Genomic DNA, 13,541 nt, shown 5'->3' with positions numbered 1-13,541 from the left:
AAGTGCTTTAAAGCTGTTGTGTAGATCCCCCCCCCCCAAAGTCTGTAGGCAACCTTCATTTGACTTCATTTTCTGCAGCCTAGGCACAGTGTTTGGCTTTAAATAAAAGCCATTGGTTTTATTGTGGCCAGGTTGATGATAGGGCCTGAGAGCATCAAAGTTAGCTAGTGCGACTATATAAAACATTCTTAATTATCGGAAAAGGGAGGCTGGTACCTTTAACTTCCTTCTGAATGCATTTCCAATTTGTTTCATGGGTTATCTCTCTCACCCAGGCGTATTGATGATGACAAGGGAAGAACCCATGAGCTGGAGCATTCTGCTATAAAATGTATGCGAGGAATTCTCTACTGCTACATGCGCCAGGCTGATAAGGTAAAACACTGCAGTATGGACACAAGCGCACACTTAATTCTAAAGGATTAAGTTAATTGTAAGCATTAAAAAAATGTTCCAAATGGGAATCAAATTAAAAGGGCGATGGATCTATGCCACAATGTGGCCTCCTAGGAAAGGTCTGTTCCCAGGCAATGGGCCCAACGTATTTAAAAGCTGAAGGTGAAGAAGCGTTTGACACTGTAAATCAACTCTTGAATGTATTTCAGAAATTCCATATTTGAATTACTCTTAGAAGCTAAGCTGGTGATGGACAGGAACTCACTAGTTTAAACAGCACTGTAAAAATGCATAATAAATTGGTAGACTCATAAAAAGCACTATCAAAAATATGAAATTGTAGAGTTGGGACAGGTTTTCTGAAAGCTGGATTTGGCAATACACTGGAAGCTGACCAAGGCAGGATCTACATTACTGATTTATAGCAGTTTATAATGGTACTGACAACTGTTGGGGACCATGACACAACCTATATATAATTTTCTTTCTCCTTTCAAAGTGTTATATCCTGCTTGGTGTGGATCTGGCCCAGATTGAAAAGTGCTATTCATGTGGTGGTGTACATACAGATGGGAATAGCAAACGTATGCAAGATTGTCTACTCTTTTCCATGACCAGAAAAAAATGTGTTTTCCAATTCTTGAAAGGAGCAGCTGATTGTGTTCATGTGTGTGTTCCATCTGTGTTACACGGCTTACATGAGTAGAGTACTCACATCAGCAGCATCTTTGTTCATGCCAACCTTCAAATTAGTCCAGGAACCAATTCTGATCCATGTAAAAGCTTTTTAAAAAATAGCACGGAACTTTAAGAATGCATTCAGGCCATTAAAGGATGACATATCTATTTATTTTTTCTTATCTGCTCTGAAAAATTCAATGTGACAAGGACCCCTTTACGTAAGGTCTTTGTCCTCTTTCTGTACAGGTTGACTTCACATAGTGCCGTGCAACCATCTTTGATAAATATAATTCAGGAAAGATTGTTTATGAGCTGGTGTCCCCAAGAGGATCCCGTCTTGCACTTCACAAATGGAAGGACTTTCTTTCCATTACTTTGTGTATGAGCTCTGTTTTTCCCCCTGTAATGAAGCTGGAGTTTGTTACTGAAGGGTCTTTGTTGGAAGTTTGCTGAGGAAAGGATTTTCACATATACTAACCTTAAGCTTTATTTGCAAGTAGCATTTCATCATGCAGAGATGCAGGCATAACCATTTCTCCATAGATATCTCAGCAGAAAACCCACAATCAAAAAGCTACTTTAGGCATATCTAAGGCTTGCACTTCCCTAGTCCCCACCCCAACTTGTGAAAAACACAAGTTCCCATCCAGTTTGGGCTCAACCAACTAATTATGAAGTTCTTTGGGTTCTGGCCAGACTGTACTGTTACTGTCTTCTGTTGACTCAGAATCGACACACTCCGGTACGAATGCTGCTGCCTGCCTGCCAACTGGTGTTGTCTGGGAGGGTAGTCCAGCTGTTTTGACAACAGTCCCACAGGTCTCAAATGCAGAACATACAAACTCAGTTCATTGGTCTGTCTAGCTCAGTACCATCTGCACTGCTTGGCAACAGTTCTCCAGCATTTTCGACAGGAGTCCTTAGCGCTACCTGGAGGTGCCAGGAACTGAACTGGGACCTTTTGTAGGCAAAACATGTGCTCTAGCACTGATCTGTGGCCCTTCCCCGGGTAAAGTGGTCTGCCAGATAGTTGCCTCCAACCTTCCCAGTGAGGCTGTGGGTGGGTGGTGGGTGGGGATAGTTGACAGAACTCCTGCATTCCTCAAACTAGCTCATTTTGACCTGCTTCCTAGATTTCTGCCTTCAGATAGATTTCACTTTAGCCAGGGAAATGAATGGACCCCTAGATTTCTTTAAAGGCTGAGAATCGATGGGAATATTCCTATGCAACGAGATTTCATAATTATGTTTTTCCGTGTGGGAGGGCTTTTGAAAACAAGATAAAAATATCTTTGTCTTATTTGGGTTCCTCTCGCACACACGCTCGCGTGCACACACGCACGCATATATTTGAAATATGCATGCATGCAGCTAGCCTGAGAATACTGTGCCAGGAAAAGAATGCATTAAAATGATAACAAATAGGAAAGTGAATGTATTCATTAGTTGATGGCAGAGCTATTTAACAAGCCTATAATTTGTCTACCCAGGCTTGACATTGCACATCATTATCAAGAAAGATCTTTTCAAATGTTATGCTACAGTAGAAGTAATTTCATTCCAGAGTACAAAGACGTAACTAGTTGTCCTAATGGTGCCAGCCATTTATAACGTGGATGCAGAAAAAAGCTCCACTCATCTCCGCATATCTGATGGATTTTGAAGAAGTAATCTCGTATACCCGATGGTTACGTCATGGCTCATATTTTCATTTTACTTATTTGATCAGTGTCAATATCTTCAAGACCTGATGTTAAAGATGATTCTAATATGCTCCACCTATTCATAGCTAGAACAGCACAGATGAACTGAGTTTTTAGCCCACTGTTTTCTCTCATTTTAGTTTCCACGTTTTGGTTAATCATAACCTAAATTTCATCTGTCACAGTGAGCTTTTATGAGGCATAGTGCCAGGCTGAAGAGAGGCCCAAGAAAATGAGAATAACAGCAAATACACAAGGGTAGATATTAACCTGTAAATCTGCTAACAAGGTGACATATGTTAGTAATTATCCAATTTTATCCTTCTTGCGGAGTAGGTGTGATGATTTTTTTTAACCCATATATTCCCAACTTATAAAAGCCTTAAATCAGTAGCTACCACCTCAGTTGGAATCAAGATATTTATTTATTTATTTATTTATTACATTTTTATACTGCCCAATAGCCGAAGCTCTCTGGGCGGTCCACAAAAATTAAAACCATAATAAAACAAGACACTGAGGAAAGTGAGTTTATATTTGTATCAGAAAACTCCTCTCAAAACAGTTTGGGAAGCACATTCTCTTACTCGGTAATATGACCTGGTATGGCACCAGGGGAGACGGTGGGGGACGCAATAAGTGGAATAAGTGGAAATGCAATAAGGCACAGAAGTAAGTTAAAAGTAAAATTGAATTTATTTAAGAAAATTAGATTTTAGGTGGCATTAGAAATAGCCAGAGGGCTGAGCATGCTCAGTGGGTATGGAATACTGGCTAACGGGGGAGAGGGAACTGAGTGGAATAATTTGAAAAGGGGCATTTCATTCACTGGAATGCTGAACGAGATCACCCTACACTGCAACAGTTTGCTGCAGGTCCCATTTGATTTCAAAATGAGGTAAAAATGAAGTTGAAAGGAGGCATCAAGAAGGTTATGGCCACTCAAAATGCTTGGAGGTTACTCAAAACCACAATCATAGAATCTCAGTTAGAATGTGTACCACAGGTCAGGAAAGGTAAGACCAAGTCCAAGAGGTCACCAGCAAGGTTAACGAACAGTGTCAAAGAAGCTATTAGAGTGAAGAAGGCCTCCTTCAGAAAATGGAAGTCTTGCCCAAATAAGGAGAACAAAGGGGAGCACAAGCTTGCACAAAGGAAATGCAAGCAGACATTCCATGTTAAGTATAATTAGAAAAGGAACCAAAAATAAAACTGTCAAGACCATACTGCCTTTATACAAATCTATGGTGTGACCACACTTGGAAAACTGTGTACAGTTATGGCCACTGCACCTAAAAAAAAAGTTATTGTGGAGTTGGAAAAACTGTACAAAAGGGCAACTGGAATGATCAAGGGGCAACTTGCCTGTGGGGAAAAGTTACAACATCTGGGAATGTTCTGCTTAGAGAAAAGGCAAGTGAGAAGGCACAGGATAGAGGTGTACAAAATTATGCATGGTGTGGATAAGGAGATGTTTTTCTCCCTCTCTCATAATACTAGAACCCAGGGTCATCCCATGAAGATCAGATAAAAGACAGTGCTTCTTCATACATAATAATAAAACTATGGAATTCAATGCCACAAGATGTAGTGACGGCTGCAATTTTGTTCGCTTTAAATTTATTTTATTTATTTATTAAATTTATATACCGCCCCATAACCGATGCTCTCTGGCCAGTTTACAAAAATTAAAAACAGTGAACATTAAAAAGTATATAAAAAAATAAAACCATCAAAAATATGAAAACAGCAGTATAAAACAACAGTATCTATTTAAACAACAGCAGTTCTGGGGTCCATTAAAAAACAAATTTAGCATATCTCCTCCCCCCCCTCCCTCCCTCCTGAACTCCTGTTCCTTGTGTGTCATGTCTTTATTAGACTGTAAGCCTGAGGGCAGGGACTGTCTTTTTTGCTAAGTGTAAGCCGCTCCGAGAGCCTTTTTTGGCTGAGGAGCGGGGTATAAGTATAAATAAATATGTTGTTAAATGCTGTTAAATGCCTGGGAGAAGAGAAAGGTCTTGACCTGGTGCCGAAAAGTTAACAATGTTGACGCCAGGAAATTGGACAATTCCTGAAGGAAAAGGCTATCAATGGCTGCTAGTCCTGATGGCTATATATTACCTCCAGTATCAGAGGCATTACGCTTCTGTACACCAGCTGCTGGGGAACAGGGACAGGAGAGTGCTGTTGCACTCATGCCCTGCTTGTGGGTTTCCTGGTTGGCCACTGTGTGAACAGAATGCTGGACTAGATGAATCTTGGTCTGATTCGGCATGGCTCTTACGTTCTTATGCCGATTATTCAAGTAAATTGGACCTGACTGAGGCTAAACAACAATAAAGATGGATGGGTGAATAGTACAGGTAGAATGATGCCTCATTGTGATGATAAAGCACTGGTGTCTACTGAAGATTGCTGCCTTTCCTAGGATAGCAAAATTACTCATGTTCACCACCTGCACTAAAAGCCATTGCGGCGAACTATTCAATTAATTAAAAATCATGCATTCTTTATCCGCCATCTGTTTGGAGAGGGGAAAAAACAGGACATGTTCTAGGTCGTCAGTAGGTTATAAGGCTCGTTTGGATATTCATTTGTCCTTCCACATTCTCCTTGCGGGGAGAGATCAAGAGCAGGCCTTGGTCTCACAAGCTCCTTCCTGTGCCACCCTCACTATGTGGGGAAAGGGTTTAACTTCCCAGGACCAGGGAAGATCTCTCATTCAAATAACTGCAGGATATCTTGCGTTGGTTGTTTTGTCTCCCACTCCTATACCTGCAAAGGTGGGAGTAAAGGAGGGGCAGGGGAGTCTGTTTCATAGGGTGACCAACTGTCAGGATTTCCCCGGATTTGTCCTGGTTTTTGTTCTTTCCATGGTGTCAGGGGGGATTTTCTATAATTTTCAATAATGTCCTGGAATGATACACCTTCCCCTTTAAGGCTGCCATTAGCATGGCAGGAGGGAATGACATGCTTTCTTGAGGCACAGCATTCCCCCACCCCGAGCTCCAATTGAGGTCTTAAAGGGGAAAGTGGGTCATTCGTGGACATTATAGAAAAGGCCCCATTGGAGTGGATGGTGGTGGTGCAGAATGAAATCCTTTCCCCTCCTCCACTCCAATCGGGTTCTTTAAGGTGGCGGGGGAATAACGTACTTTCTGCAGGACTCAGAAAGCTGCTTCCCCACACACACTAGGTGTCCTCTTTTTTGGTTTCCCAAATATGGTCACCCTACTGTTTCATGCCTGTTTTTTCTCCAGTGAGAAAAATATAAAAACAGTTGATTGAAGGAATGACCTGTTGACTGGACGCCTCCATTAGGAGATGGATTCCCACCCAGTATTGTGTTAGCTCTCATTCATAAGACAACAGGCTGGGTAGAATATGGGTCTCATCTCTCAAGTAGCTTATATTTAGAGTGTAGAACATATCCCTACATAATAGTGGCAACAAGGAGGATGGCAACAAGGGAGAGGGCCTTCTCAGTGGTGGCCCCCCCAATTATGGAATGATCTCCCCGACGAGGCTTGCCTGGCTCCAACATCGTTATCTTTTCGGCGCCAGGTCAAGACTTTTCTCTTCTTTAAGGTAGTTAACAATATGTACTGAGTTTGTTTGTTTTTAAAGTTGTTGTTTTGTTGTTTTTATGCTTTTGATGGTTTTAAATTTTGTATATTTGTTTTTCATGTTCACTGTTTTTAACTTTTGTAAACAGCCCAGAGAGCTTTGTCTTTGGGGCGGTATATAAATGTAATAGATAAATAAACAAATATACAACACTGCTTTTTATTTATCCAACAGTTATATCATTTAGTAGCTTGTGATTCTTCCATGATAAAAATGTAATTGTCTATATATTTGTTTAGGATTTTAATTTTATTTATTTTTCATATTTCCCCCTGAAGGTTCAACAATATAAGCAAGACCCTAAGCCATCCAAATGCCTGCATTCTGTTTTCAGTGCCCACACAGGTGATGAGATCTTTTCTCATGAAGAATATGGACATCTTCAGGTACAAAATACCTTTCTTAAGTATACTTCGGAGACTGGGCTGCTTTGAGTAATGCTATTTTCTCCGGCTGCTCAGTTAAAGAGTGGAATTCTTTAAAGATGTGCCAAAATATGGAGCTTGGCAAATTGATTTTCCTGTTATAACATACCAATAACAGCAAGCTGTTTTGTAGCCTGACTCACTGCTGTATATCTCATTGAAAACAATATCACTGCAGGGGCCAAAAGAATTGTTGGTTTCTTTAAGGCAAGTAAAGCAGTTGTCAGTAAGTTACAGCCTAAGGAAATTATATTTATATAGTATTATGAATAAAATTAAAGAGCTGCTGATGCTAGTTGCTGTATTTGTGTACAAGCTTTGCCAGCCATATAATTAATGAGAAGGAGTTAACGGCTTTTTCATTTAATTTGTTTAGCTTTGATTTGTTCGCATTTCCATGATTTACAAATCCACTTTCTTTATTGCATTTGTCATATTTTGTATTTGCCAGGTATCAATTTAACCTGGAAAAATACTAATTTATGAGGTCTAACCAACAGCAATTAAGATTTTTTTCTGGCCCCTTAGCAGCAAGGATTTTTCTGTAATGGGGGCTGCTTCGTGTTGGCTGCAGATCTCTTCCAAAATTACTTTGATTTACAATATTATAGATCGTAATTGTGATGCTTTCTGTTGCGTGTAGTTTGGCTGTTGCTACTTTGTGGGGTCGCTTTGTGTTCGTTTCTGTGTTTACTGCTTGATGGAGTTTATTTTGTAACTTTAATGTTCTTAAGAATAGAGTTGCTGTTGCAGAAACAGAGTTAAGTCCAGTTTTGTTTTAAAACCCAGTCTGATTGGCATTTCCACGCTGTGGCTGGCATCCAAAGAGCTACTGTTGGTGCATACAGGGGCTTGCATGTGTCCTGTGGAATTTTTCACTTCCCCCCCTCCCTTTCCTTGCTGTTGAAGAATCACAAGTCCAAATACCCCTATGGTGTGGGCAAACCTATTTGTGTGGTTTTTGGGAGGCTGCCAGGAAAATGAAAATAATAATTCCTGTAAGGAGGGAGTTGCAGCACTTCTTGCCACTTTTAAATCTACTGCGCTGGCTTCTTGTTTGTTATGGGGCACAATTTAAGAATGTTGGCGGTTAAGCCTTTTACAGCCCTAAATGGCTTAAGAGGAGGATGGCGTGGGAGGATTTCAAGCTTATTGGGGATAGTATCCAATGCTAGTCCTACATAGAGTAGACCCATTAAAATGCACTTAATAATAATAATTTATTTCTTACCTGCCTCTCCGACTGGATCGAGGCAGGGAACGACAGCAAACATAAAATACTGATTAAAAACATAGCATATACTGTTAAAAACATCCTAGAAGCATATTAACCCTGTTCAGATGCTACACTAAGCCACGGTGGTTAAGCATTTTGAGCTAAACATGTCTTAGCGTGATTCACATGAACCATTAGCATGATTGGTGTGAACCATTCGTAACCATGGTGGCTACCTAACTGTGGTTTAAACACTCTCACTATCCATTTGCTGCAAAAGTGTTAGAGGCCCTATTATTATTATTATTATTATTATTATTATTATTATTATTATTATTATTATTATTATTATTATCCTCCCGCCTTTTGCCCAGTACTGGGCCTCAAGGTGGCCTTACAAAATTTAAAACATATACATTTTAAAACCTATGAAAAGAAATAGACAAAAGTTAAAAAATATGCTAAATATATTACAATATTAAAACAGTAAACATTTTAAATACATGACAATTTTAAAAGTCCTTAGCATAGACAGAGGCCCAGATTATTCGCCAAAGGACTGCCGGAACAAAGAAGTTTTAGCCTACTTTTGAAAGCACATCAAAGAGGGAGCCAGTCTAGCTTCCCTGGGAAGAGAGTTCCAGAGCACTGGAGCAGCCACCGAGAAGGCCCTCTCCCATGTTCCCACCAGGTGCGCCTGTGAGGATGGTGGGACTGAAAGAAGGGCTTCCCCAGAAGATCTCAACGCATGGGCATGCTCATGAGGGAGAATACGGTCTTTCAGATAACCTGGACCCGAGCTGTATAGGGCTTGGTGTGTTGTCTAAATAGGCCCAATTACTAATTGAAGTTTTATTCATTTCAAAGGGTCTATGGTACACAGGACTAACATTGGATGCCAACCTCTATTTTTAGCTAGAACCCTGGGACATTTCAACCCAGGTGTAAAAGGCATACACTCAAAATTAAAGAATGTTGAGCCCAGGAATTTGTTTTGCATGCCAGACCTGAATGGATCTCCCAGTCTTTCACACAGAAAATCATATCTGGTTGCCCTGTTCTTCACAACAGCAGTATAGTTTAGGACCAAGGGGGAGCAATTGGAGCCTGAAATCCTTGCTGATCTACTGCACATCACCCACAGATCCACCTTTCGATCCCCTGGCTTAGAAACCAGTTATTTGAGGACCTCTGCACCCACATAAGTGTGCCTGTTCATTGAGATCGTTTCCAGAGGCCCTTCTCCTGGCATAAGGTTCAAGTGCCTGGTGATGCTCTTGCCAAGACTGTTTGCCTGGTACCTAGTCTGATGAGTTTTAGGCACAGACTAAAACATGCTTTGATGCTGCTGGTGTTTAAGATTTCATTTCTATTGTACTGCTGCTGCTGCTCCACTCCACGTATATTGTTTGTGATGTAATTATTTAAACATAGTATTCTTTTATTCTTGTTGGCAATCACTCAGAGGCTCAGCCAATAATGCCAAGCTTCCTTTCTGCTACAGCCCTCCCATTCTTCTCCCCACAGGTTGGAGGCCCAAATACCTGTGTGAAGAAGGTGTGTGTGTGGGGGGGGGCAGACCAACACGCCGAAGCTCAGACAATAATACCACTGTTTGTGTGATAGCCCTCCCCGGCTTTCTTTAATATAATTTTATATAGAAAGAAGGAATGTACTTTCCTTCCCCCCCCCCAATTTGAAATTATGCAGTTATCACCAAGTGAATGGGGCATGAATAAGCAAAGTTTAATGCGGCACATTGTGAAGTAGCTGTATTTTATGTTCATTTCTTTGCTATTCGGCCATGCACTTCCCTTGCAGGAAACTGCTATAGCAGTCGATGCTGAAATCTAATAGATAATTATGTCAACAGAGGAAAACAACTCATTTTTCATAAATATAATTTAAATCCTATAAATCAAACGCAGAAGAGTTGATTAAAACTTAAACATGCCTCTGCAGGAGGCTGCATGAATGTTTTCATTATTAGGTAGGAAACGGGGGTCTCCTCTGCTTGCTATAGTAATCTTGTGCTTATGCTGCCTTTATGCTTTGTCATCAGTATTGTCATTTGCATCCTCTAAAGCAGGAGTGGGAGCCATTATTTTTTTTTCCTGCCGCGGTCTGCATTCCCTTGGGGATAATCTGTAGGGGGCTGCATATGCTGTCAGTGGACAATGTGAGTCAGCGGTGCGTGGTGTCAAAGCCCAAAGTGGGTGGGCTACCCTGTTTTGCTCTCTCTCTTCCTCCCTGTGCAGGAGGGTGCTGGGGGATGGACAGGTGGCTCTCATCAGAATTGCTTGCAGACAGCATTTGTGGTGAAGCCCAGGGGCCGCTTAAAGCTAGACCGAGGGCCACAGGTTGCCCACCCCTCCTCTAGAGACACTTTGACATAAATAGTAGTGCAATAAATAACATTAAAATAGGTCAAAATAGAAGGGGGGATCTTGCTTAATTCGGTTGCTTCCAACTGTGAGTAAATCTTTTTCTAAAACAGATGCTATAGAAGCCACTGTAAGCAGCACTACTTCAGGGGGTTCTCCTGAACCCCCAAACTGTGCTTTATATCGGAATGCCTTCTACAAACTCTGGTTGGTGGCCCAGCTACGCTCCTATCTAGACAGGGATAACCTGGCTTCAGTTGTCCATGCTCTGGTAATCTCCAAGTTAGATTACTGCAATGCGCTCTACGTAGGGCTGCCTTTGAAGACGGTTTGGAAGCTGCAGCTCGTGCAAAATGCAGTGGCCAGATTGATTTCGGGAACCAGAAGGTTTGACCATATAACACCTGCTCTGGTCCGCTTGCACTGGCTGCCTGTATGTTTCCGAGACCAATTCAAGGTGCTGGTTTTGAGCTATAAGCCTTACACGGCTTGGGACCACAATACCTGACGGAACGCCTCTACCAACGTGAATATACACGGTCACTACGTTCAACATCTAAGGTCCTCCTCCGGGTGCCTACTCTGAGAGAGGCTCAGAGTGTGGCAACAAGGGATAGGGCCTTTTCGGTGGTGGCCCCCAGACTATGGAATGATCTCTCTGACGAGGCTCGCCTGGCACCAACGCTACTATCTTTCTGGCGCCAGGTTAAGACTTTCCTCTTTGCCCAGGCATATGGCGGCACATCTTAATCACCCACATGTTTAGTTTTTTAACGGTTTTTAATGCTTTATGTGTATGTTCTGTGTTTTAGAATTTTAAATTTTGTATACTTGTTTTTATCTCAATTTTAGAATTTCTGTAAACCGCCCAGAGAGCCCTGGCTATGGGAGCGGTATATAAGTGTAATAAATAAATAAATAATATATCCTGTATGTACTGCTCAGACAGAAGAGAGCTAATTGTAACAGAAAAACCACATCCAGCCATATTGAAACTAACAGACCCCTTTGAATAGAGGGCATGCATTACTTCACCATCTCTTACTGTTATTTTCACTTACTCTTGACACTTACACTTTAGCCACTTCTGTTTATTGACATTATGGGGATTTTTTTATTATTATTAAAGGCGATACACAAATTCAACTCGAGATGTATAGGGTGATTTTTTTATTTATTTATTGCTTTGAAGGCTACTACTTTTACTGACTGTCCATTCTTGTGTATTTTTCCTTGCTTCAGATAAACGCAGTGTCACTGTTCCTCCTCTACCTGGTGGAGATGATATCATCTGGTCTGCAGATTATCTACAATACCGACGAGGTAGGGATCTGCCAGCTCTGTACATCAGTAAATCAAGTTGATGTAGTTTTACAGGCTACATAAATTAAATGAAACTGAAGAAAAGCATTGCATTGTACATCTTATAAAATGATTGGAATAAAATGAAATTTGAGCAAAAAAACGTTCCTCTTGTACTGAAGTATGGCAAGGAGCCCTATTTTGTTAGCATTAGTCATGTGAAAGCTGGATGTATTTTACCTTCAAAGAACATATTTAACCAAGCCTAATATACACTTCAATAAATTCCAGGGAATTGTGTTACATCCTCTCTCGCTCGCTCACCCTCTCTCGGTCTTCTAGTTATGCTATTTTTCTCCTAAGCAAATATTAAATACACCCTAAAAGTAATATTTATGTATGCATGTCTTTTAAAGTAACTTTGCCACAACCTAGAGCCCTGAATGTGCTCTGAGGCACACGTTGAGCTGTTCTGCCTGAAAGGATGCTCTTACTCATAGAACAAGTGCTACTTATAACAGCTTCTGTAACAGCACCACATCCATATCTTTGTTTGGAAAGCATTGTCAGTGCATTGCAGTGAAAGAGAATTTCCCTGAGAGTGGGGAGTTCCTTGCATGCATTGGAGTCTTCCCATAACGGATGGCCACCTTGGAGGCAGTCCCCACCCCCACTCAGCAGTCGGTTGCATATTTAGACAATGAGCCCATTCAGAAGACACCATGGCTTTAACCATGGTGGTTAAGCCAGAAAGCCGGGCTGTGTTCAGAAGACACCTTAAACCATGGCTTTAACCACAGTGAATAAGGCTTTTTGCTTTATTCACCATGGTTAAAGCTGTGTTTTAAGGTGTCTTCTGAACAGGGCCATTGTGACAAAGCAAACACTTTTGCAAAACAGTCTTGAAAAAGAACAAAGGTTTTGCTCTCTCACTCAAAATCCAATCAGAAGTCAACATTTGAGATTAAAAACTTCCTTGATTTGACTACCTTTTGCCCAGAATGTTGCCACTTGTTTACTTAGGTCCTGTTCCCATTCTGCATCCATTAGCTGGCTGTTGAAGTGAGTCTTCCAGTTGCGTACAGTAACAAAGTTATTTATCTTTATAGGTCATTGGTTTATTTTATTTGATTTATTGCATTTATATGCTGCCCTTTCCTCCAAAGAGTTCAAGGTAACGTATATGGTTCTCCCCTCCCCCACCTCCACTCCCATTTTATCTTTACAACATCCCTGTAAAGTAGGTTCAGCTAAGAGAAAGTATCTGGCCCTGATCACCCTGTGAGTTTCCTTGTTGAGAGGGGATTTGAATTCGGGTCTTGCCTGACCGTGTCCAGTTCTCCTCTTCCACCAGTACACCTTGGTGAGAAATCATCCGTATGACTTGATTAAGGAACATTCTGTGGATTTTAACTGGATTTTTAAAAGATTTTTTTAATAGTCACATTTAAGTGACTTCAAGCTTTCACTTAAATGTTACTATTCCCTTTCATACAATTTTCATTCCTCATTTTGCAGTTACTTGTAAATCCTACATAGACTGATTTGGATAATAAGTCAAAATAAATCAGTACCATTTAAAATGGCTTAAAAGACTTCAATTCAGCAGGAATATTGGTTGCATTTATGGAGTTACAGGTTATATGTTAAAGTGTTGTATAATTTTATGGAATTTACTTTGCTGCCTTTTTTGTGAGTAGCAGGGATCACCACTGACCATTATAAGTAATGAAGTGGTCAGTGTTGTGCTAGGTGCTGTACAAATTTAAAACACAGACAAAAGTATCCACACATCTCCAGTGAT

At 40.8% G+C, this 13,541-nt stretch overlaps 1 protein-coding gene across 5 annotated transcripts in view; it reads left to right on the top strand.

Moving 5' to 3' along the window:
* The window catches only part of PHKB (phosphorylase kinase regulatory subunit beta), a 150,285-nt gene that overhangs the window by 35,544 nt on the left and 101,200 nt on the right, over positions 1 to 13,541 (top strand). For all 5 annotated transcript variants that reach the window (XM_063141265.1, XM_063141266.1, XM_063141263.1 and 2 more), the window contains 3 exons: positions 276 to 375; positions 6,689 to 6,796; positions 11,678 to 11,758. In XM_063141265.1, the coding sequence (XP_062997335.1) occupies positions 276 to 375; positions 6,689 to 6,796; positions 11,678 to 11,758 (289 nt within the window). The remainder of the gene's footprint in view (positions 1 to 275; positions 376 to 6,688; positions 6,797 to 11,677; positions 11,759 to 13,541) is intronic.

Source organism: Elgaria multicarinata, chromosome 14, assembly GCF_023053635.1.
Source record: "Elgaria multicarinata webbii isolate HBS135686 ecotype San Diego chromosome 14, rElgMul1.1.pri, whole genome shotgun sequence".
Taxonomy (NCBI): Eukaryota; Metazoa; Chordata; class Lepidosauria; order Squamata; family Anguidae; genus Elgaria; species Elgaria multicarinata.
The sequence above is the reverse complement of the archived record's forward strand: the minus strand, read 5'-3'. Positions and strand labels throughout refer to the sequence as shown.